Source organism: Myodes glareolus, chromosome 7, assembly GCF_982192425.1.
Source record: "Myodes glareolus chromosome 7, mMyoGla1.1, whole genome shotgun sequence".
NCBI lineage: Eukaryota > Metazoa > Chordata > Mammalia > Rodentia > Cricetidae > Myodes > Myodes glareolus.
The window spans coordinates 80873735-80898356 of record NC_142032.1 but is presented as its reverse complement, the minus strand read 5'-3'; the positions used below and the strand labels follow the sequence as shown (position 1 = coordinate 80898356).

Genomic DNA, 24622 nt, shown 5'->3' with positions numbered 1-24622 from the left:
CCAGCTTTATAGTTAGACTCAAATAGGGAGGCACACTACACGCTGTGTCTTAGGGGAACGATGCTTGCAGACTTCACGAGTAACCCAGATTATAACACTTGTATTTCAGTAGGATTGGTGCTGGAGAGTTTCATGTCAACTTGATACAAGCTAAAGTCATCTGAGAGGGAACATCATCTAAAAAATTATGTAGGAGGGTCATCTGTCTATGTGTTACTTTCATTGGTTAATAAAGAAACTGCCTTGCTTTCAATAGGACAGAAATACCTCTATAAGATTGGGCTATAGGGTGGTGGGGGCATACGCCTTTAATCCCAGCTCTCAGGAGGCAGAGGCAGGTGGATCTCTGTGAGTTAGAAGTCAGCCTGGTCTACAAGAGCTAGTTCCAGAACAGGCTCCAAAGCTAGAGGAAACCCCCCCCCCAAAAAAAAAGATTGGGCGATTGGGCTATAGGAGCTGGAGAGATGATTCAGTGGTCTTGAGTTCAGTTCCCAGCAAGAACATGGTGGCTTACAACCATCTATAATGAGATCTGGTGTGCTATTCTGCTGTGCAGGCATACATGCAGGCAGAACACTGTACACATAATAAGTAAATCTTCTTTTAAAAGATTTTTTTTAAAAAAAAAAAAGATTGGTCTGCAGCAAGTCTATGAGGCATTTTCTTTATTAGTGACTGATGGAAGAGGGCCCATCCCATTGTGAGTGGTGCCATACCAGGATCCTGGAGTCTATGGGAAAGTAGACTGAGCAAACCATGAGGAGCAAGTCAGTAAGCAGCACCCCTCCGTGGCCTCTGCATCAGCTTGTGCCTCCAAGATCCTGCCCTGTTTTGAGTTCCTATCCTGGCTTCTGTCAATGTTGGACTACAACATGGAAATGGAAGCCAAATAAACCCTTTCCTCCCCAACTTGCTTTTTGGTCATGATGTTTCACTGCAGCAATAGAAACCCTAAGTAAAACAGGATTCAAGTACTCCTTATGCTTCTGCAAAGCCAGGTAGGAATAGACTCACAGACCTCCCACACAACAACAATACAAATAAGGATACAGCAACACATATCTTGGAGCCTGAACAATTAAGTAAAGGATAGAAAAGAAACCATCCAAAGAAATAATAGGAAAAAACCAGTCCATAATGGTATGTTCTATGGCCTCAACTACTCCGAAAAATAAGGCAATAGGATCACGCAGGGATAGGAGCAGCAACTCTGTTCCAAAAAGGAGGGGAGGAGAGTAGACAGAAAAGGATGGAGGAAGAATGAAAGAAACAGAAAATAGAAAGCACAGATGACATATACACTAGTAAACCAAAAACACAATAAAATTATCAGTTGTAACAGTCAAATACACATAGCACATTGTGTGTTAACCAATAAAAGTAGTTAGATTCTCAAGAAAACACCTGGCAGTGGTGATTGTGGCACATGCCTTTATTCCAGCACGCAGGAGGCAGAGGCAGGTGGGTCTCTGTGAGTTTGAGGCCTACAGAGCAAGTTCCAGGACAGCCTGGGTGATTACACAGAGAAGCCCAGTCTCAACAGAGATAGATAGATGGATGGATGGATGGATGGACGGACGGACGGACGGACAGACAGATAGATAGACAGATTAAATGAAAAAAGAAAACACCTGGAAAGCACATAAATGTCTACGTGAAAAGAAGAGCCACGCTCAGTCTCCCTATGACCCCAGGTAGATCTTCTGCCTTTACCAAATCTTCCTGAGGCTTTCAGCCCACAGATTACTAAACCATACATTTCTGGTAAATAAATTAATTTATTTTTGTACCAAAATAAATGAGGGCCTAGTAGTCTTTGACCACCAACAACAACTTAGGGCTTCACACAGAGTAGGTACCCAATAAATACTACTATTGGTTTATTTATTTTATTTTTCAGACAAGTTGTCACTAACTCAGGCTGCCAGGAATTCACCATCCTCCTGTTTCTGCCTCCTGCATCCGGGGATTCTGGCATGTACCAATAACCACACCTAGCCCAATTAATATTTTAATGAATGCATCTCCAAACAATCAGAATTTTAAATTCCCTAGAAGGTAGAAAAGACACAAAACTGAAAATGATCATATGAAAAGGACCAGCTAAAATCCTGATTAAAAAATCAGTACAGCAGATTATGACCACCAGTCCCTGAGACAGTGCAGAACTGGCGCTCACACATTTGCTGATCCCAAAGCAGTGGGAGCAATGAGGGCCAGCAGAAGACCCAAAGAACACATAAGAAAGAGGAGTACTAGACACAGCACAGAGGTGGAGTCACCCAGTAGCCTGTGTCAGCAAGGAGCACCTGTGCCTCGCTGTCCTCACCTCTCCCTGTCCTTCCTCTGCAGCTTGAACACTGTAGCACTGTTTCCCCATCAGTCTGAGGTGCTGTCGCCTTAGGTCAGCTTGTCCTCACCTCTCATCCTAGTGCCACAGTTTCCTAGCCATACCTGCTCCCAGACTTCAAGCCCAAAAGCATCATCTTCACTTTCTTAACTGCCACACAAAAGGGCCCCCAAATCTGATTGCAGTAGTCTGTAAACCATGATCTCTTCAAACTGGAAAAGGGTATTAACGACAGGCTACAAAAAGGCACAAGCTATGAACACTGCCTGACTCCAGGAGTTGGTGGTAGTGGTCAAAGACTATATTTTCATTTTGACATATGGGAGTTCAGGGGGAGTTATCGGTACATTATTAACTGCTAACATCCCCAGATGCAAACACAGAGAGGGTCTTACCATTGTCTAAAGAGAGGTATAAACCTGCTGAAAGCTGGGCAATCACTATCATGCATGACAGAGGACTTTGTGAGGCCCTATTCACCACTGAAGCACCGCGGGCAGTTAATGGCTGTTAGTGGAGGGGTATCATTCTTTCTAGCCTATTCCTGCTCATGCAAACAATCATGATTAAGCTCATACAAAAGTTACAAAAGTAGGGGCTAGGGGCTAAGTGAAAATCCATTATATACATGTATGAAATTATCAAAGATCTTTTTTAAAAAAACAAGTACAGAAAATGAAAAGTGCACTACAATAAATATAATAACAACACAACAGAATTTCAATAAGCAACCAAATTTCTCTTGGGAGGAAAGATGTAATCAGGTAATACCAGGTTTTTGGTTTTTTTTTTTTAAGGACACAGCAATTCTAATGTTTCTGAAAGCTTCAAGAAGAAAGTTACACTGTACACTGACTGTCAGTGCACGCCAACTGCCATTCTCTACCCAAGCGACCAGGAAACAAGTGCTAAGAAGCAGACACAGCTGTCGTTCTGATTTATAAGCAGAAGAAGACATTAAAGGACACAATATACAGGGTCAGGTCCCCTAAGTTTATGTCTGACCTGTTGCAATTCTGTTGTCACCTACCATCTCCATGAGGCTATCACCATGATGCCCAGGCTTCTGTAATCAGAGAGGCCCTAACTGAACATGTGCCCCTCCAGGCACACGTCAGAGATCCCTGTGCTACACCCAACATCCTCAATCCTAGACCCCCATATGCAGTGAGTGAAATACTCTGGTGTATTCCCCCAGGTGTGGCTGGGTTTGGTTTCAATCAGCCACTCCAGCCCATACATCTGCAAGTATTCAATGACCATGTGAAATTCAAGCTGGTGGACTTCTAAATGTTTGCACTGCCAAGTGACAGGTAGCTGGAAGACCCACCATGCATCTCTCAACATGTGTTGATATAAATATTTGTGTTCACCCGAGTCCCTCTTGACTTGTCCTGCGACTTATGATTTAAAGCATTTATGAAGCACTGTTTGACTGACTTGTGTGACACAGGAGAAACTGGAGAAGAAATGCTGATAAAATATTAAAGGAGAGACCAAACGGTCGGCTAGACAAAGCATCTCTGATAAGGCAGATGCCTAAAAAGAGAAACTGTGGGATGGGAGTAGAAGAGAGAAACTTCTTCAGCAGTCAATATCCAGTAATAGGGAAGCCCAAACCTGCAATCACTGAAAGGGTGTGGCCCAGAATCCCCAGCCCTACCACTAACTGAAAGAGACTGGACACTGTTTCCACGGCAAACACGCTCTCCTTTCATGTGCAGCAACTCGGATCTACCCACTCAGCACAGTTCCTCATCCGACACAGAAGCTTTCCACAGATCTGTTCTATCTTCTGGAATTTGTCTTAGCTGCACACTAGTCCAGAGCACGTTGCTCCACACAATTTACTGCTGCTCTCCCTTTGACAGCAAAACTAGCTGAAAGACAATCTTCAGGACAAAGATGAGAGGCTGACTAAGGTGACAGGAAGGATGTCCATCAAGAACAGAAACCACGTGCAAGGATCAGAATAGGAAGCTGGGGCGGGGGGCGCAAAGGGGTGTGTAATAACTTTAATCCCAGCACTTGGGAGGCAGAGGCAGGCAAAGTTCAGGGCCGACATGGTCTACAGAGTCAGTTCCAGGACAGTCAGGAAACCCTGTCCTGGAACAAAGAGAAACCCTATGTCAAAAAACTAAAACCAAAAAAAAAAAAAAAAAAAAAAAAAAAATAGGAAGCTCATGACAGTGACAGCAGGATGTAAAATGTAGGAAAGAAACGGGACTTGCAGAACAGCTGGGAGCTGTGATGCCATTGTGTCCCTGGGGAAGAAAGAAAAATTTGTGTTCTGTTTTATGGTCACTGGGGACAGAACTCTGGGCTTCACAGGCCACAGAAGCACTCACTGGTGAGCTGCATGCCCAGCCTAGCAAACTCACTGTAAACTCTCTGGGTTCCATGTGCCAACCAGGGCACCATTCTAATGACTCAACCCTACTATTGCAGTGTATGGTTGTGCTAGTTGCAAAAAGCCTTCTTTGACAAAACAGGATGGATTAGACTCAGTCTGCAGGCAAGTCTGATGATCCATCATGTGGGAAAGCTAAGAAAATGAGAATTTAAGGGTGAAGGTCATGATGAGTTCAATTTCTGCAGCACACTTAGCCAGAGATGTTCAAGACTAAGATGGCAGTATCACCTGAGAATGGAGTGAAGCCAGGACCAGATCTTAAAACTACAAACCATCAGTCAGGTGGAGGTGGTACACACCTTTAATCCCAGCACTTGGGAGGCAGAGGCTACAGAGAAACCCTGTCCCGAAAAACAAACAAACAAAAAAAATGCAAACCATCAACCAAAGAGTGAGAGTTATGGGGCTGAGGTCACCCAAGGAACGGTTTGGGAGAAGTGACAAACAGTGCTTCCTAGTACCACTATAGTTGGCTTTCCTCTGTATTCCCATGTATGGATTCAACCAACCTGGGTACGAAATACTTCGTGGAAAATTACTTCTGTCCTCAACAGATTTTTCCTTTACCATTCTTCCCTAAAATATACAGCATAACATTTATATAGTATTTACAATGCACTAATTATACTAAGTAATCCAGAGATGATTTAAAATACATAGAACAATAGCAATGGCTATATGCAAACACTATAGCATTTTATGAGACCTGAGCATCCTAGTCCAATACTAAAGTGACAAATATACGAAGAGTGTGCAGTGTTTGCTAGGATCATTGTGCTCCTGGAAATGGAGGAAGAGCATAGCACAGCCTTTCTTAACTCATTCTTTTTTTAAAGGCTTCTCATTTTTTTTAATGCTTATTTATTTTATTACGTATACAATATTCTGTCTGTGTGTATGCCTGCAGGCCAGAAGAGGGCACCAGATCCCCTTACAGATGGTTGCGAGCCACCATGTGGTTGCTGGGAATTGAACTCAGGACCTTTGGAAGAACAGGCAATGCGCTTAACCTCTGAGCCATCTCTCCAGCCCCAAGGCTTCTCATTTTTAAAGATCTATTTTTTTATGTTTATGAGTGCTTTGCCTACATGTAGTATGTATGTATGTATGTATGTATGTATGTACAGCAGGTGTATGCAGTGCCCAGGCCAGAAGGGGATACTGGATCCCATGGACTAGAGTTACAGACAGCTGTGAGCAGACCTTTTGGTGCTAGGAACCCAGTCCTCTGGAAGAGCAGCAAGTACTCTTAAGGTCCGAGCCCTCTCTTCAGCTCCAAGGGTTCCTTTTTTTAAAGTAGTCTTTCATTACCTTTTCTAAGATAAATATCTTTAAGTCCAACTGGTAGATTAAAAGGAAACTATCCAACTGGCTAGAAAATAAGGCAGTTCTAAAATAAAATACCTACCAACATTTTTGTTTTCTTCTTCTTAGAAGGTATTTCATATAAAAGTAACATATATGTAAAAAATAATATATGACTAACAAATTAGCCATCTACATCTTAAGAAGTAGCTAACTACTACCACCAGACAACTTTTCATGCCACAAGTATCAGTCTCTAAGCTAGAGGTCAAAGCAGATGGCCCAAAGCCAGATAAAGTTTGCAGATATGTTTTCTTTGGCTTACATGGATAGTATTTCTTCTTTTTAGTTCCTAGCACTTAAGTATCATAAACCTTTACAGAAAAATCAGCATTCTGGTGCATCATTGAAAATGGGAGATGTGAGGGGGCTGGAGAGACAGCTCAGGACAGGTAAAACCACTTGCTGCTCTTGCAGAGGACCTGGGTTTAGTTTTCAGTACCCACGTGGCAGCTCACAGCCATTTGTAACTCCAGTTCCTGGGAATCTGGTGCCTTTTCTGACCTCTGAAGGCTCCTGCATATTTGTGGTGCACATATATACACACAGGCACTCACACTAACAAAATACATGTTTGTCCCTCTCTTTTAAAAAGGGAGATGTATGTACATATGTACGTTTACCAAGGTAACAATTGGCTGAAGGTAAAAAGTAACCCCCTCTTTAAATGGATAGATAAGTGTTCAATAGCCCCCACCATTCCCTGTTCTCAAACCCACCTCCCACTCCATTTCTTTATCTGCCCGGGCACTTGAGATTGTGATCCCTGCTCATACACTATTAATTGTAGTTTCCAATCTCTTGACGTATGGAAGGCACTATTTGAAATGAAAGACTTACAGTCATTCATATAGGTACATTACTATAACTAGGATAGATCCACAATCCTTTTCATGGTGGTGGGGCAAAAATAAAATTAAATTTGAAACTTACGAGGCATACCTGAAATCCACTGACTATAAACTTGATCTGTAATGATAAGAAGCTACCATGGGCAGCTACATTTCCTATGTCCTTTGGGGTAATTACATGCACACGTTTTGCTACAGATCTACGACACCAGCATATATGCACACTACTCCGGGGCCTGAAAAGTTCTGAATTCTGAAACTTGTCCGAAGGTGACAAGAAGGCATGCCTGTCATCACAGCACTTAGGAGGCTGAGGTAGAACAATTAGGAGTTCAAAGCCACACTGGCCTATAAAGCAAGACCCTTTTGTCAAAACAAAAACAAAGGCCTCAAGGGTTTCACATCTGGAACTGTGGGTCCTTAGGCCTTCAGGAAATTAGATGCCAAATAGATGGAATGAAATAACTTGTTTCAGTGGATTTTTACTTGGTTACCATGGTATGCACCTACATTTAGAAACAGAATGATACATACAAAGTATTCCATAGTCGGCATGGTGCGCCCTCCATTACAACTGCAAATCATGCAGGGTGGTGCCCAGCACCAGGAACTTCTGTCATGCGGTGATTCATGAGTCCCATGTTGTCGTCATAAATAAAGCTGATGCTAGGTGACCACATCCTTCTGTGGCTGTTTTTAACTCCCCCGACTCCCCAGAGGGTGATGGATTGTCATACACCTGTAAATAGGTTGTTTAGCATTCTAGAATTCCTCAACCTACAACCCACCCAAGGCGACCTCAGATGAGCCAATGAAGAAGATACCCAGATATGATCTTTTCCCCCCACTCCTGCTGTATCAAAGGCTGGATGGAAGCCACTGGGCTTGGTACCCAGCTTTCCTTGGGTAACCTGTTCAGAGATCTCTGGGGTAGAGGTAGAGTGAAACCCAAGGAGAGGAAAGAAGCCGTTAATCAGTGAGGAACAGATGCTACGGCAAAGCAAGCAGCTGGTGTGTGAGAGACACCCACAGGAAGTGCTGCCTCATGAAGAAGTTGTAGACAACATGGTGCCAGGGGACCACTGTGAGGCCAGGGGACCACTGTGAGACCAGCAGGTAGCAATGTCTCTGGCTAAAGTGATTCCTGCTGCTGTAACGGATGGCTGCCTCTGTTCCTGGAGAGGCTCCTTAGATCTCAGTGATCAGGAAGAGGTCAGCAAGGACAATAAAGAGGTAAAGCCCACCAGCTATGGGCTGCGCACACAGGGAGTGGATGCCCACCCCAATGTGAAAGCTGCAACTTGCTCCAGGACCTGTACTAGACAGAGATATTTGATACTGACAGAATTTCCAAGATTCCTCTAGAAGAAGCATGAGATTCATATTTTTCAGAGGAAAAGCGCCAAATCTTTAAAGTTAACAATAAATGAAAAGCACACAATACATCTATGACCTGCAAGCTGATAGTCTGCCCCCTTGGGCTGTGACCACTCATACCCAGAACACTGAGGAGGACTAAGTCGGGTTTCTAAACCTCTGCACTAATGCAGCTGGTACTGTACAATTCCTCGTTGTTGGCAATGTCCAGGACTCGCGGTCTCAACCCACCAGATGCCAGCAGCAACAGTGGCCCCACCTACCCAAGTCATGACGATCAAGAAGGCTGAAATATGGCTCTTTCATATTTCAGAAATGGCAGAGCTCTTGCCCTCAGCAAAGCCTCTAAAAGCCTCCAGATAGGCCCAGGGTCCCCTGAGGAAACACAGCCTCAGGTCGAGAGCCACTGGGTTATAGCAGCATCATGCACACAGCTTCCGAGATCTGATGGAGGCAGCTCTGAAGATGAATGAAGCACCACACGTGTCTGCTTCAACATCACAAATCCGGTTCGGAGCCCCAACTCTGTCACGAACCAGCTCCATGACCTCTTTAATCTCCGGCGTCCTTATTGTTAAATCGAGAATGAACAACATCACTCCAGAGCTGCTGGGAGAATCAGGGAAGCTCCTTATGAGAAGGGCATTGGCTTAACGATCATGGAAGATGTTTAAGATGTTTGTTCATAAACATGACACCCTTCCTGGTGAAAAGGCAACCTGAGTTCTGTGGTCAGGAGGACATGGGCTGCAGGGGCAGAAGCCCCACACCAAGTTCTGCATGGGTCACTAAGTCGCTGTGCCAACCAGGCGAGTCATCTGTCCTCCTTCATAAAATATAAATGGTAGGCGCTGTGGGTGAGAACCGGGCCAGGTGGTGAGGTACAGTCCGTGGTAAAAACACGCTGTAGAAAGGTGAAATAATGACTGTGGCCCTAATAAAGATCTCGGCAAAAGAAAACGAGCACCCCAACAAAATCAGAGAACCAGTGATGCCATGGTAGCAGGTAAAGAAGGAATCAAGAAGTGGTAGCTCCCAAGTCCTCTGAGACGAGCAGCTGCCAGCACAGAGCCACTGATCACACCTGGCCTCAAAACAGTTTCGTGTCGTGTCATGTAAAGTACAGTGCTTGTTTAACTTGAGTTAAATGCCATCTAATGGTCACCAAAGTCTACATTTTCGGCATCTTCCTGAGAACTCCAGAAGTTGGGACCCACATTCCCATAGTCCCCATAATCAGAACTTGCCTTCCAGGTTCTCTGCAGTTCTTCCCCGGCCCTTGAGACACCTGGGTTTGTAACCCCGACTTAGCAATGACAGCACCCAGATAACTCCCGTGGGGCAGACTCTGAAAGGGACGTGCTCCTAGCTACACCCCTCCAGCTCCTCTCTTGACACATGCATCTCCTCACTTCATACTTCTCATCCTCCGGGACAGCCTTCTCCCGCCGCCACCATCCTGATCCCCTGGTGCGCCATCAGCCCTTACGAGCTGAAGGTAAGAGTTTTCCAGAGAGAATGCCTCTCGGTTTCCATGCAAGACTGGAAGAGCCCTGTGGGGTTTTTCTTGCTTGCCTAATCAGGGTCTGCCTGTTCTCCTTCTGCTTGTAACAGCACCCCAGTTTACCTTGGGGAACCAGCACTCCTACACTCTCTGTTTGGGTGGGGTTAAGTCCATTCCATTTCCCAGGAAAGGTATGTGACCCAGAAAGAGAGCCAATCCCGGGACTTTGGTCACAGTCACAAAGTATTCTTTTCCTGTGAGACTTGTGCTAAGGATAATGGAAGTCTGTGAACCCAGCCTGTCTAAAAAGTAAGCCTTCCTGGATGCTACCAAATCCAACACTGGTGTGGCTGGGGCAGGAGGACTGGGGCTGCTGGGCTACACAGTGAAACTGTCTTAACAAAGGATGCACTGTCTGGACGCGGGCGGGCTCACAAATCAATGATTTCCTTCCTGCTCAGGCACCTTGAATTGTGTTTTCTCATCACCAGAAGAGACCTAATCATTCCAAGAGAATCTGAAAGAAGTACTGGTAGGCAGAAGGAAACAAAAGGCTCGGTGCAGGTTTTGTGGCCTCCTCCATCCAGCGGCAGACAGGTTCTCCTCGGTGTACTTGCCCTCCTTCTGAAAGTGCTTATCTTATGTTTACAATTATGTGGGGCTTGCCTATCTCCCCCACAGATCTACAGAGCAGCTCCAGGGCAGAAATCCTGTATTTATCTGATTCTTTACTGCCGCACATTGGTGTGCAGTATAGTCTCGGTGTCCACTGAATATCTGACTCACAAAGAGCAGGTGGGCAAAAACAACCCTCCCCATTACTCTTCCTTAGGGCAGCCACATCATAAGCCTTGTTCACATCGCCAATAGACTCATCCATCCTCTGTACACAAATTGCATCATGATAGCTCATTCTGTCTAGGCATTACTAATCCTCCACCTGCTGGTCCCATGAAACTTCATGGTGGAGTTACTTGCAAGTATTCCATCCTACAGGAATACCTCCCTACAAGGTGCCATCTAGAACTCTACAAACTAACAGTGGGCATTCCCATCTGTAAATTCCTTCTCTATATAGATCACGGCTGGGAGAAATCTGTGCTAGAGAAGCATTGATCTTTTAACTAAATTACACCCATGTCTGCTTATGGTGCCTATCAACCATCTGGCTCCATTCAATAATAATTCTCAGCTCAGTCCTCCATTATTTTTCTACCCCGTAGGGTTAAACAGGAACACACACACACACACACACACACACACACACACAGAGAGAGAGAGAGAGAGAGAGAGAGAGAGAGAGAGAGAGAGAGAGAGATGGGTCTAGGAAATTGACAGCAAAAGAGCAACAGGTTTTCTCCCCAGTAAAAACAGATGTTCCGACTTGAGTCTCACAGCTGCCACACCCTTACAGCTCGGCAATAGCTACAGCTTCCACTGGCATCTGGTAATAAAGATTTTTAAACAGAGTCAAAGGTCAGGGCCAGAATTACTGTCCCAGTATGAATCACCACCGCTCTATCCTGTTCACATTTTCCCATGCTTCATCCCACAGCACCAGGCAATGTAGCAAGGAGCTAGACTCCTGGAATTAACCATCTCGACAGCCCATCTGTCACGGGATAAAGGTCACAAGTCTTGGGACTCAAAGACACACAGGAAAGACACTCAGGGTGCTCAGTCCAACAGGCGACACAAGCAGGTAAGGCTGCAGTTTGATTACAGAAAAGCAGGTAGTGCACGGTATCATGATGGTGCCCATCTGGGGCATGACGGATCTTCACAGGGCACAGAGACTATCGCCGAGAGACCTGAAGAATCCGTAAGAGCTGTCTATCAGCTAGATGTGGGGAAAGGGGCTTCCGGGATGTCCAGGAAGAGGATAATGCTTAAAGGGCTCTCAGGGAAACTGAAAGTGGGTAGGCACGGCTGGAATGTAAAAGTAGGAAGGGAGGCTAAGGGAAGCAGGAGTCCACAGAACTCTAAATAGCTTTAAAGATATTTAGCTCTCAGAACTTGCATAAAAACAGCAGTTATCACCTGTCCCACACAATACAAAACCTAATAAATAAATAATAAATAAAAACAATCGAACAATTATATCTTGGTATTCACTAAGTTTTGATTCTGCTATGCATACTGCTGAGAAAGGGGTACAAAACACATTACTTTTTATATAATAATGTTTTTGGTTGAGCCATTAGGATTATTTGCCTTGATCTTCCTCTTTCTTTAATTCTACAAGCAACAGAAAAACAGGCATGTGGGGGGCAGGGGCTGATTCTGGATAAAAGATAATGCATACCAAAATTACAAGATGGGGATTTTTTATGAAACTTCGTAACAAAACCTAGCAGAAAGTTGAGGGAAACGAAACATTCTAAAAAGCAAATTTAGAAAACTCAAGAGGAAGTAAAAGTATTTTCTACACATTAAAAAAAAGAAGTGTCTCACGTGCTTCAACCAAACCAAACTCCCCTTAACTGTCAGGGGAGGAGGGAAACAGCGAGAGCTATGAAAAATTCATCTATCTCCGTGCAGAATAAACAGCAAATTGGTTCAGCACACTATCCGCCCTGCAAGACCTTGAAATATTTGTTGCAGATAGCACACACAGCACAGGACAACAGCCTCCTGAAGCTCTAAAAACCGCACATCGTTCCTGTTCTACAGTCACTCATCTGCAGCCCCTCCTGTATTCTTTCACTTAAAAAAAAAAAATCAGGGTTTCCTGTCAAGCACTCCTGCAGTATCAAAGAAACACAAAATATCTGTTTCCACATCCAAGATGAGAAAAGACATCCTTTTCCCTTTCCAAACTTCTGAACGTCAAGAACTAGCAACAAGTTCCCAGAAGTCTGGATTTTGAGATCACACTTCTCGATTCCTTCACAGGGAGACTGAACTTCACTCATCTAACACCCCTTCGGGTCCCTGTGACCAGCAAGCTCTTCTGGGAGGAGGAAGGCTGCAACAGCGGGTCGGCGGGGAGAGCCTGGGAACGCAGCCCCCAAAGCTGCGCGCCTGGCACTGCGTTAGGAACACAAGTTTGCGGAGTTTTCGCGGCAGGCGGCGAGCTCGGGCTGGCGGGGACACAGGGGAGTAAAGGCTCGCGGGGGTCCCTCGAGGGCAATGTTTCTCTGGGCAGGACAATGGGCAGCGCCCAAGCCGCAGCTTGCCGCAGACCCCCGCCCGGCTGGCCCAGGCCGGGCCGCGCCCGGTTCTCCCCGTTCCCCGGCTCCTCGCGCGCAGGACCGGCCCGCCCCCCGCCGGCGCGCCTCGCGCACTCGCCTGCCGACAGTCTGGTTGGCCAGCTGCTTCATGCGGTTGAATTGTTTCTTCATGGCGGCGGCGGCGCGACGGCGGCAGGCCGCGGGGCTCTGGCCGGGGAGAGCTGGGGACTGTCTGGCGGTTCCTACATCGCTTCCCGGCCCGGGAGGCGGCGACGGAGCCTACGATTCGGCCCCGCCCTCGCCGCGTCACTTCCAGCTAGGCCGCCCGCCCCTTCTGCTCGACCGACCGAGTGGAGCCGAGCTGAGCCGAACAAGGCCGAAACTAGAGGGGTGGAGTCGAGCAGGTGCGAACGAACCCGAGATGGGTGGAGCTAAGCCAATCAGGGCGGAGACCCGTGAGGCCCAGAGGAGGTGGGTGGGGCCAAGCCGAACGGGTCCGAAATCAGATAGGTGGAGCCGAGCTGTGCCGGTCAGAGCCGGGCCGAAACCAGAGAAGTCTGGCGTAGCAAGACCTAGGCGAACTTAGGGGTGGAGCCGAACTAATCGTCGGGCGGAGAGGGATGAAGTTGAGCCAATCGGGGATAGACGAGCGTGGCCCAACCAAGAAGGGCGGAGCCAAGACCCGCGGAGACCCTGGATGCTGGCCATTCTGGCTAGAGCCCAGCGTTAAAAGCCGAGCGGAGCCGAGCTTGGGTACCTACTCTAGAGGGGCCAGCTAGAACTCGGGTGAGCACAGTAGATCCGGGCCTGGTCGCTCAAGGCGGAACACAGAGTGCTGGGGCCTTGCCCAGCCGGACCCGCGAGCAGAGCCAGCCTAGAAAGAGAGGAGCCGGGCCAAGCCGAATAGGTGTGTTCCTAATTGAGTGTGGTCGAGTCAAGCGAGGGAGAGCAGAACCGAACTAAGTGAAGTTAGGCTGAGCTGAGTAGACCGAACCTAGAGCAGTGGATCAGACCAGGGTATATCCTAGCAGAGCAGGAGCGAGCCGAGCTAGATCAAGCGGAGCGAAGAAACCCTATGAGGAGCTCCAGGCCCTCAACACCCACACCCCTTGTCCTCTGTTCTGCTCAAAGGGCAAAGTATCAGGAGAGAGTGTGTCATGGAGGCCTGCGACTCTCTTCAGGAGCTGCTCACTGGTCCACAGGAAAGGCTAAAAGAGTAAGATCAATCAGATAAGAGCCACCCATAGAGTATACACACCTAGGCCCACAACCACTCTACACTCACAAGTCACTGAGTCCCTGCTGCCTTAAATGACCATAGCCCCGCAGGCAAAGTGCAGCAAGAAAACTTGCTGGGATCATTTGCTCCAACTGAACCAGGTGCATTTTATGGCCTACAGCCTTGTCCTCCTTGCTCTGCAGCCCTTACTCCGTGTAGACAATACTCCCTGCATCCAGTGGTCTATGGCTTTCTTCACAAGCTTTGTGATGCTTTAAAATGTCAACAGGATCTAGAATCACCTTAGAAACAAATATCTGCCCTTGTCTGTGAAGAATTATCTACATTAGGTTAATTGAGATGGGGAGAGTCACTCAAAATGTGGGCCACAGCTTTCCATGATCTGTGGCCCCAGGCTGCCTGGAGAGGAAAAAGCTAGCTGAACTGAGACCTTCAATACCTTCTGCTTTCTCTGACCCTGGGGGCGAGTGGCCTACAAGCAGGATCATACTCCTACTCCTTCCTCATCATGGCCGACGTCCCTCCAGCTGGAAGACAGACTAAGCTTCCATACCTCACGTTGTATCTTGTCCAGCCTTTGCTCACAATGGAGAGCAAAGTAACTATAATACAGGGGGAGATCAAAGAACCAAGAAACTTAAAAATCTGTAGCAAACACCAGGCGATTATGGCCCATGCCTTTAATCCCAGCACTTGGGAGGCAGGGGCAAGTGGATCTCAGTAAGTTCGAGGCCAGCCTGGTCTACAGAGTGAGTTCTAGGACAGCTAGGACTGTTACACAGAGAAACCCTGTCTCGAAAAAAGAAAGAAAGAAAAAAATCTGTAGTGATCACAGCTCAAGCATGGAGCCTTGAGTCAGGCAACCAACTGCAAGTCATCAACATTAGTTACAACAGAAAGAGTTGAAATAAGGTTTTGCTTCTTGAGAAGGAGTCTCATGCAGCTGAGGATGGCCTTAAATTTTTGATCCTCTTGCCTCCACCTGCCAAATGCTAGAATTACAGGCTTGTGCCACCCCACCCAACAAGACTTATTAAACCCGATGGGGCTTCTAGATCGTTTGCCAAACGTGAGATCCAACAAGACTTATTAAAGCAAGACCCGGTGGGGCTTCTAGATCATTTGCCAAACGTGAGTCAGCCATTGAGTCACCACATTCAGATGCTACCATGAAACTAGACTTCGGTGACAGAGGCCTGAAATCTCAGCTACTCAGGAAGCTGAGACAGGATGATCACAAATTCCAGGTGAGCCTGGGCTGCAAAGTAAAACAACAATGAAAAAAGATGCTCTCATTATATTGGGGACCACTGGACAGCCTTCTTTCAGTTGTGGTGAAGGGTTGGTTTATTCTTTATTTAAAAAACAAAAGCAAAACCCTCAAGATTCAGATATGGGGTAAAAACCTGATTGGTCAGGAAAATGGCAGAGAAACTACCAGTGACCTCCTCTCCCCTTCTTCAATCCAAAAGGACTGAGAATCTTTCTAAACCCCTTCCTACTGCTTGCTGTGTCTCTCTATATGTCCTCGGTCCTCCAAAACCTCTTTGGCTAATTTTTGTGGACTAGTAGCAAGTTCCACCCTCTGATTCAAAGTAAACTTTATTGTCAATCTCAGGAGTGTGATCAAAATATTCCACAACACTGTGATTAGCTTCACAAGTGGATGACTTGGTTTTTAATGTCAGTTTGGTCACAACATTGACAGATGGAATTGCTTTTTTCTTTTGTTTGTTTGGTTGGTTGGTTGATTGGTTTTGATTTTTCAAGACAGAGTTTCTCTATATAGCCCAGGCTGTCCTGGAACTCACTGTGTAACTAGGCTGGCCTTGAACCTAGAGGTTCTGCCTCTACTTCCTAAGTGCTAGGATTAAAAGCATGTGCCTGGCATGACAGATGAAGTTTTAAGACACGAGTCTGAAGCTAACCTTTGAGGTGTGTTGGTCAGACTCCTAGTATAGAAGGAAAAGCTATTAGGTGAAAATTGGAGTCTGCCAACAATAAAAAGACATCAAATGAACACAGACAGAACAGAAGCCAGGGTATTGTCAGTCACCAAATGTAATCATCAATCACAGGCGTCCAGAAACCTCAGTGACTGTGAACCAAAGACAGACGAGTTAGAGATCATCTTTCAACCAAGTGGTTCAGAAACTGAAGTCACTGATCTCTTAACCTCAGACTGCTAAACATTGGTCTAGGGCTGGAGGGATAACTCATCAAGAAAAGATGCTTGCTGTCAAACCTCACAAACTGAATTCTATCCCTGGAACCCACGTGGTAGAGGCAGAGAACTGACTGCAGCAAGTAGTTCTCTGACCTTCAAGTGCATACCGTAGCACATGTGAGTGTGCACACATGCACACGCGTGCACACACACACACTCATGCACGCATACTTAAAATTTTTACTGATCTACCTACAAACAAAAGAAGAGCCAAACCCCAAAACTGAAGAACTTGAAGACACAGTTAAAGTCTTAAATAAACTATTATGCCCTATAGAAAATAATGCATAGGGTTTGACACAGAAAGAACTCATCTCTGTGCAAAAGAAACAAAGCTTAAAAATAGACCTTTGGGAAAAAAATAGACCTTTGAAAGTACAGACTTACACAATAGAGCAAAACGATGCAGTGGAAGAGGGGACAACTGAAAAGCCCAAGAGAGGTTCGAAGCTTACAGAGGAATTCAATAAATACTCCTAAGAAAACAAAGGTTATAGCAAAGCATAGGAGGAAAAAATGCCTTGCATTCACAACTGAAACAACTACCTAAAAGTGGAACAACACCTCAGGGTACGACAGAGTGCAGTAACCCTGTGCCTCACCCTAAAGTGCTAGATGCTGTCACAGAACTACAAGCCATGGTGTGTCAATCAGATGTTAGAAAGATGCACTCAAGGAGGAAGCAAACATGGGTAAAAAAAAATTACTGAATATAAAAAGCAGTGTAAGATGCCTGCTCCAGTCTTTGAAGAGAAGGGCAGGGGTTAGTTTAAAAGCCAGCTGTCTCTCCTGTAGCCAGCTCTTTTCAGAGAAGATTCAAGAAGCACAGCAGGGACTGCAGGTCTGCTGGTAGAGTGCTTGTCTAGCACACATGAGGCTCTGGATTCAGTCCCTGGCAGTGTGCACATTGACTATGGCGATACATGCCTGTAATTCAGCAATTGGAAGGCAGAAAGAGAAGGGTTGGGACTCCAAAGCTATTTTTGGCTATATACAGAGTTGGAGATCAGCCTGGGCTACATGAGATCCCGTCGCAAAAAAATAAATAAATAAATAAATGTAATTTTCAAAACACAGTAGAAAGATAAAAAAATTGACTGCAGGAAAAAGATGGATTTAAACAGATTTTAATGTTTTTCAAAGAGGCAAAAGTCCAGTGTCTGGATATAGAAACTAATGTAAAAGGAAGAAAAAAAACAATCATTCCATTGTTCAAGTTGGAAACTCTACTTGCAAATGAAGAGAATGTGTCTCTCATGAGCAACAACCACAAACAAGATAAGGCTCCTAAATCAGCTTGAGTTAGATGACCTGACTCACTGCCTGCTGGGAGATTTAAAGGTGAAAGGTCTTCATTAGTTCATGTGCTCACACCTAGGCCAGGGCTCAGCACTGGGTAGCCTGTGAGCTTAGAGAGACATGAGGACCCTTTAGAGCAGGACTCCTAGAATTTATTCTGCTTGTAAACCTCACCTGAGGAATTTTTATACCACTTCCAGTGTATAAAGTAGGTATGCAAATTAAGATTTTGCTTATCATATATGCATATCATAAAGAATATATTTTAAAACATTTTTTACCACTTGTTAAAGATGAAAGTGAATTGTACTATACTGATTAAAAACTAGCTCCATTTCGAACTGAATTTTAAACTAAGTTACTATGCATAAAACAAAAACCTAGAAGTCAACAGGACCTTATTCTTAACCCAAGGATCATTAACCACCAGATGTCTGGACCATGACCCTAAGGTCAGCCCTGTCAGCAGTTGAGTCTTGACAGCAATCTAAAGAGGATGCTGATCTCAGAGTCACCTGGCTCGTTTCACAAAGTGTTCCCCATCCCCCTTATTGTATAACTGTTATCCTAAAATACTAACCAGATGCTCATTCTGCTTCTGTAATCTCATTTGACCACCTTGCTCAGAAAAAAAAAAAACACAAAATAAAACAAACCAAAAGTATATAATGCTTCATGGTCAGAAAATCCCCACAGTTGAGACAGTTATGTTTGTGCCTTTAAAAACTCCAACCCCGTCCTCACCTTGTGTAGGACTGCCAAAGGAGACTGTTGTTGCAAAGTTGCTATTAAAGTAAGCTTGTCTTTTCATTTTTCTAAATTGAAAGTAGTTTTGTCTGTTAGAGTCTGTCCCTGGTGGTTCAAACTCCACAATTTTGGAGGGCCCAGCAAGACTCCTGGGAGACCCAGTCTCAGGTCTGGGCATCAGGAAGAAGTGCCAAGACTTAGGAGTGTAGGGATCCTAAGACCATGGCTGCCACAAATCAATGGTCACTAACCTGGGATAGGCCCCCACGTGGGAGTAAGTCCAAAGTAGACTTGATAGTCCCTAGGCAGGAGCCCAGTCTGTAACCATCAACAAATTCCCGAACTGAAAGCCAGGCGTTGGTGGCACAGGTCTTTAATCCCAGCACTCGGGAGGCAAAGGCAGGCAGATCTCTGTGAGTTCGAGGCCAGCTTGTTCTACAAAGTGAGTTCTAGGACAGCCAGGACTGTTACATAGAGAAACAAAACAAAATAAAAATTTCCGAATTGAAAACAAAATAAAAACAAGAATTGCTGACCAATGTGCATCTGAAACTCGGACCAATCATTGTCCTCTTTAGTTCTGTTGTGGAATCCGAACAATCTAGAGAGGTCTTAGGGTGGACTGGATGATGTTGTTAACCAGCCTCTGGGCAGAAGAGAAGATGTTCTCTTATACCTTGGTTAGGAACTGTTGGGTGTATGATGAAGGTGGCAACTGCATGCTTGTTTTTGTTTGTTTTCCTCTGACTGCGTGAATGTTCTGTCTTTTTAAGTTATTGTTTGGTGGATCTATGTTTTCTGGCGTGCCCATAAGTTTTGTTGCAGACACGGGAGCCATACTGAGCAAGCAAGGGAAAGTTGGGGGAGGGAGGCAAGCACAGATGCACCAAGTGTGCTCCTCACTAGTTCATCTCTCAGCTCCCTCCTGTCATGTCCTCTGTTTCTAGCCAAGCCTGACTTGTCTCTCCTCATCTCAACCTAGGAGCGCCCTAATCTGTCTTAATGTCAGCTCTGGCTGCTGCCTCCCCCTGTGCTGACAATTCTTCAGAAAGGCTCCCTACTTAGGTGATTCTGATTTGTGTTACATTGACATTAAAAGAAAGAAAGAAAAAAAAAGAAGGAAGGAAGGAAGGAAAGAAAGAAAGAAAGAAAGAAAGAAAGAAAGAAAGAAAGAAAGAAAAACCCAACACAGTTTCTTACCTGCAGACAAATGATGGTAGGAAAATATTAAAGTCAGTATTGGATTTTAACTTCAAGAATAATTACAATGGACCCTTTCACAACTGTAAGTTTTGATGATATTGGCGCCTTCTAGGGAGCAGGAGAATTAACCAGCGGGTACTCTGCCAGATAAAGGAGGACCACAGACGAGATGGACTAACTAATCAGATCTGGGCTTTCATAATGTCTCCCTTTTGGTCTATGCAGATAATCAAAGGAGCTGTGTGGCATTGTTGCAGAGACTGTGTGTGCCCAGCAGGCATAACTGATAGCCGTCAGGTGACGGGTGGGAAGGTTTGGAAGTGAGAGTAGTTTACTACACCGTGCGAGTTTCGGAGTCACCTATAAACACCTCTTGGTCACGAGTGGAAGTTTCAGCGAATGCTTATTTTGTATTACAGGGATTTTTTTTTTGTTCGTTTGTTTGATGTTCATTTGCTTTGAGACACTCTTATGGGAGTTCATTCAGTTGATCCCCAGGTTAGAAAGGGATCTAAGGGAGGGGTGATTCTCCAGTACCACCTCATCTAACAAGGCGCTGAAAACAGGAAGGCTACCCCTAGCATCAGGTCAAATATGCTAGAGAACTGCATTTTGGCTCCAGTCTGTAGGAAGGACGTCTTCTTCGTGCTTAGCTGTGCTGATGCTTCCATGGCCCAAGGGCTAATGTGTGTCTTGTTTAGGGTCACAAGCTCGGGGTCTGCGAGAGCCTCCACTGCCAGAAAAGCTCAGAGTGTGGCCACTCTAATGGCAGTAGTACATGGCCAAGAAAGTGATTTGCATTAGAAGCTCATAGACAATTTATAATCACGCTGAGTCACGCAGAGCCCCTAGGAAACATGGGTGGATATCACTAATCTCACTGTAAGAGTCTCTTACAGTAACAGCAGGAGTGTTTCTTGGTTTCATTTTAGAGAAAGAAATTCTAGAGGTTTTTGTTGGAGGATCCTATCCACGGCAGGCTAGGTTGTTAGTAACAGCACAGCTGGGCTTAAATTCAATTTGTAAACAAAGTATATATTCTCATGATAATCCAAAATGGACTAGAAAGTAGCGATTAATTAGTATTATTAACACTTATTAAAGTGTTTCTCTGGAGGCTGTCACAATGCAATGTCGTCCTGTGTTGTAGGAGGAGGCTTGTTTGTTTCCCAACCACCCAGACTCCCGAAATAACCGCAAAGAAACTGTTATTAATTAAATCACTGCTTGGCTTATTAGCTCTAGCTTCTTATTGGCTAGCTTTTACATCTTAATTTAACCCATTTTCATTATTTTGTATTTACTGACAAGGTTCCGGCATGTCTGTCTCTGGTGGTGGCTCCATGGCTTCTCTCTGACTCTACCCTTCTTTCTCTCAGCATTCAGTTTAGTTTTCTCTGCCTAGCTCTGCTCTACCCTATCGCAGGCCCAAAACAGTTTCTTTATTAACCAATGGTATTCATAGCATATAGAGGGGAATTCAACACTACCTCCCCTTTTTTGTTTAAATAAAAAGGAAGGTTTTAATTTTTAACATAGTAAAATTACATATAACAAGACAGGTATAAAGCAAGAATGTGAAGGGCCGCATCCACATTCTCCATTACAAGATGGCGCTGGCATCTGGTTTCACCGCCAGGTGAATGCACATGTGCTCGGTAACTTTCCACTGCTGTCCCCGCCTACTCCCGAGGCTTCACCTGGGCTAATGGGCAGTGGGCCAATCCAGGAGTGACACGTTTGAAGCGAGGACTGTTTCCTATATAAGGGATGGGTTCCCTCATTTAGGGGTCCCCGGCCAAGTTAGCTTATGCTCTCTCTCTCAAGATGCATTAAAAGCTTCTCTGCAGAAGAATCCTAGTGTCCCGTGTGGTTCTTGCTGGCGAGACGATAGCGTGGGACACAAGAATTTTAGTTACAATATTTATATCTGAAGGCGTAAGTCACAGACAATCCCACACCAGTTTGGAATTATGATTAATAGAATGGTTATTTATTCAAAGGGGAAAAAACTTACAGATTGCCATCCCAGACAACAGCCCCTCCGTGCAAACAGGAAAGGAGACCAGGAAATGGAGCCAGAAGCCAAAGAGAGAGTGGAGGACAGCAGCTGCTTTTTTTAAAGAGAGAGAGACCACGCCCCAATGGGCTGGTAACTCAGCGGCGATTGGCTGAAGGAGTGGAAGGAACTCCCACAGCATATATCTATCTTTTATCATAACTAAAGAAAACTATAACTATAAATTCTTCAACCCCATCAAAGACTCCAGAAGGATACAATATCACCTAAGTAAACTGGAAGTGCATCATAAGCAACTTCCAAAACTCTAGAATTGACAGAGACATCTCGCTGCCTGGACAGTCACCCAAAGTTCTTTTGTATCATTGGAGCATCTAATCTTTAGCCCATAGGCCAATAGTATCTGGCAGACTATTCAATGAAGCAGGAAATTTCAAAGACAGTTCCACCTATATTGGCAGTTTTCAGTCACTTTCTTCTGAGTCCTACAGAATGTCTGGCAGACTTTTTTTTTCCTTATTTATTTATTTAAAGAATTTCCACTTCCTCCCCTCCTCCCAATACCCTCCCGCTCCCCCAACTCCCTCTCCTTCTCCCTCACCATTCCCAATCTGGCAGACTTTTTCATGAAGCAGGAACCCCAAAGTGCCGTCTCACCTTCAGGTAAGTTCAGCAGTCATTTCTCTGTGGGAACTGCATGTCCAGTTCACACAGTGTCCATCTTACTCTTGAGTAGCTTGGTGCTGCCAGGAGCAGATGTGTCTCAATGTCATGAAAAGTCCTGACTTCTTAAAACATTTAAATGCCATGTTCTGAAGGTATCTGAAAGTTTTGAAGAATACCTATGTAAATAAATCTCCATATATCTAGAAAACCTAACTAACATGGCTACAAGCTTAACTATTATAAATGATTTTCTATTAACTTATATTTCTTAAATATATATTACATTTTTAATGAGCTGCACAAACACAGTATGTTAATCAAGAGCAAAAAATATGCGTATAACAAAATTGACTTTAAATTTGTATCCTTAAAGCAAGATCCATACCAATGCAAATCTCTATAGCATATCCCCCTTTAAATGCAAACAAACATTTATAAGCAATATTTAGGAATATGGATGTAGTTCTCTCCAAACTGCTCCTGCTGTTTATTGGGCAAAGTAATTTTTTGGGGGTGTTCATGGTGACCTTTCCAGGGTCTTGGTCCATCAAACCACCTTAGTCTGGAAGGATTCCACAGGTTCTCATCCTCTGTGGAAACAAAAGGAGAACCTCTTTTCCAAAGCAACATATCCTTAGACCCAATTTTGAAGTCAAGATACCTTTATGCTGGTTTAGCTTAGCAGCCTGTACAATGAAATGTCTCGATGTACTTAGCTCCTTCGCAATCAAAAAATTCAAAGAAAACATAATACTATACACAATCCAGACTCTCTGTGTATATTTCATCTTTATGTGACTTGTTTTTACTCTATTATTTTTCTACACATATAATGTTTATTTTATTATCTTTACTCCTTTAATCTATGACTATCTGTACTGTTTCTTTAAAGACTTTGTTTTATTTTTTAAAACCATTTACTTCCTTTTTTTCTTTATACTTTTTTTCTTTTCTCTCCCAAGCCTATGTACATTTATCCAACACTGTGACCCATTTATCTTTTTTATCTGAATCTGTCTTTATTGTGTATCAGTAATCCTTTTCTGTCTAAGACTACTTTTTAAAATGCTAAGCAGCTTGGTCTCAGGGCCCTGGGTGCTGGCTTCACCTCTCTTAGGCTTTAAATATGTTGGAGGTAGTCCACCACAGGTTCTAAGACTGGTGTTTGGGAGCCATCCTCACCACCTCAACTCTGGGTAGCACCATATAGCATATAAACCCTTTTTATGTGAGTAATAGCTAAATATACCATGCAGAGCATTGCATGGCCTGGAAATATCTCTGTGTATTGTGGCAGGAATCTGCCATGCTCTCCTGCCTGTGCACTCCTAGCAGACCTGATCCTGCCACCTGACTAGGCAGGGGTGATTAGCTGCAGGCATGGTCTCAGCTACTTTCCCAAGCAGTCATACAAGCACCTGGGCCCACAAAACCCATTCAAGTGCTCCATAACCAAACCTCCCAAAAAAGCCAGAGCCTTTCATGCTGGCAAACTAGGAAGCTGCTGTTTTGAAATCAAGTGTTTTTGTTTTTTTTCTGCTACCCCTGAATCAGGAAGACCTCTCTTAAAGGAGCTGCCAGCTGGAAAAAATGCAGTTAAACTTTTTTGTGTGTCTAGAGTTCCCTTCTAAGTGTTCTCAGGTTTAACATGGATATAGTCAACCACATTGGAGCACTAATTTGTTGTAGGAGGAGGCTTGTTTGTTTCCCGGCTGCCCAGACTCTAGAAATAACCACACAGAAACTGTATTAATTAAATCACTGCTTGGCCTATTAGCTCTAACTTATTATTGACTAACTTTTACATCTTAATTTAACCCATTTCCATTATTTTGTATTTTACCACGATGCTCGTGGCTTACCGGCAAGGTTCCAGCATGTCTGTCTCTGGTGATGGCTCCATATGGCTTCCCTCTGACTCTGCTTCCTTTCTCCCAGCATTCAGTTTAGTTTTCCCTGCCTAGCTCTGCTCTACCCTATCACAGGCTCAAAACAGCTCCTTTATTAACCAGTGGTATTCACAGCACACAGATGGGAATCCCACATCAGTCCTGTACTCTTGGAGAAAGACAGAGGTGTTAGGGTCATCCCAACAAAGATTGTGTGTAGTGGCAGGGTTGTTCAGGTACCCTGGGGTATCCTTTCCCTTTCAAGGTGAAAGCAAATTGTGACTGAAGGGCCATTCAA

At 44.7% G+C, this 24622-nt stretch overlaps 1 protein-coding gene across 7 annotated transcripts in view; it reads right to left on the bottom strand.

Moving 5' to 3' along the window:
• Window positions 1-13320, bottom strand: part of Arhgap17 (Rho GTPase activating protein 17) — a 92439-nt gene extending 79119 nt beyond the window's left edge. For 5 of the 7 annotated variants that reach the window (XM_048460447.3, XM_048460451.3, XM_048460449.3 and 2 more), the window contains exon 1: window positions 13152-13320. In XM_048460447.3, the coding sequence (XP_048316404.1) occupies window positions 13152-13204 (53 nt within the window). In that variant the 5' untranslated portion in view covers window positions 13205-13320. The remainder of the gene's footprint in view (window positions 1-13151) is intronic. The other 2 variants (XM_048460448.3, XM_048460452.3) reach the window with 1 other exon arrangement.
• Window positions 13321-24622: the final 11302 nt, after the last annotated feature.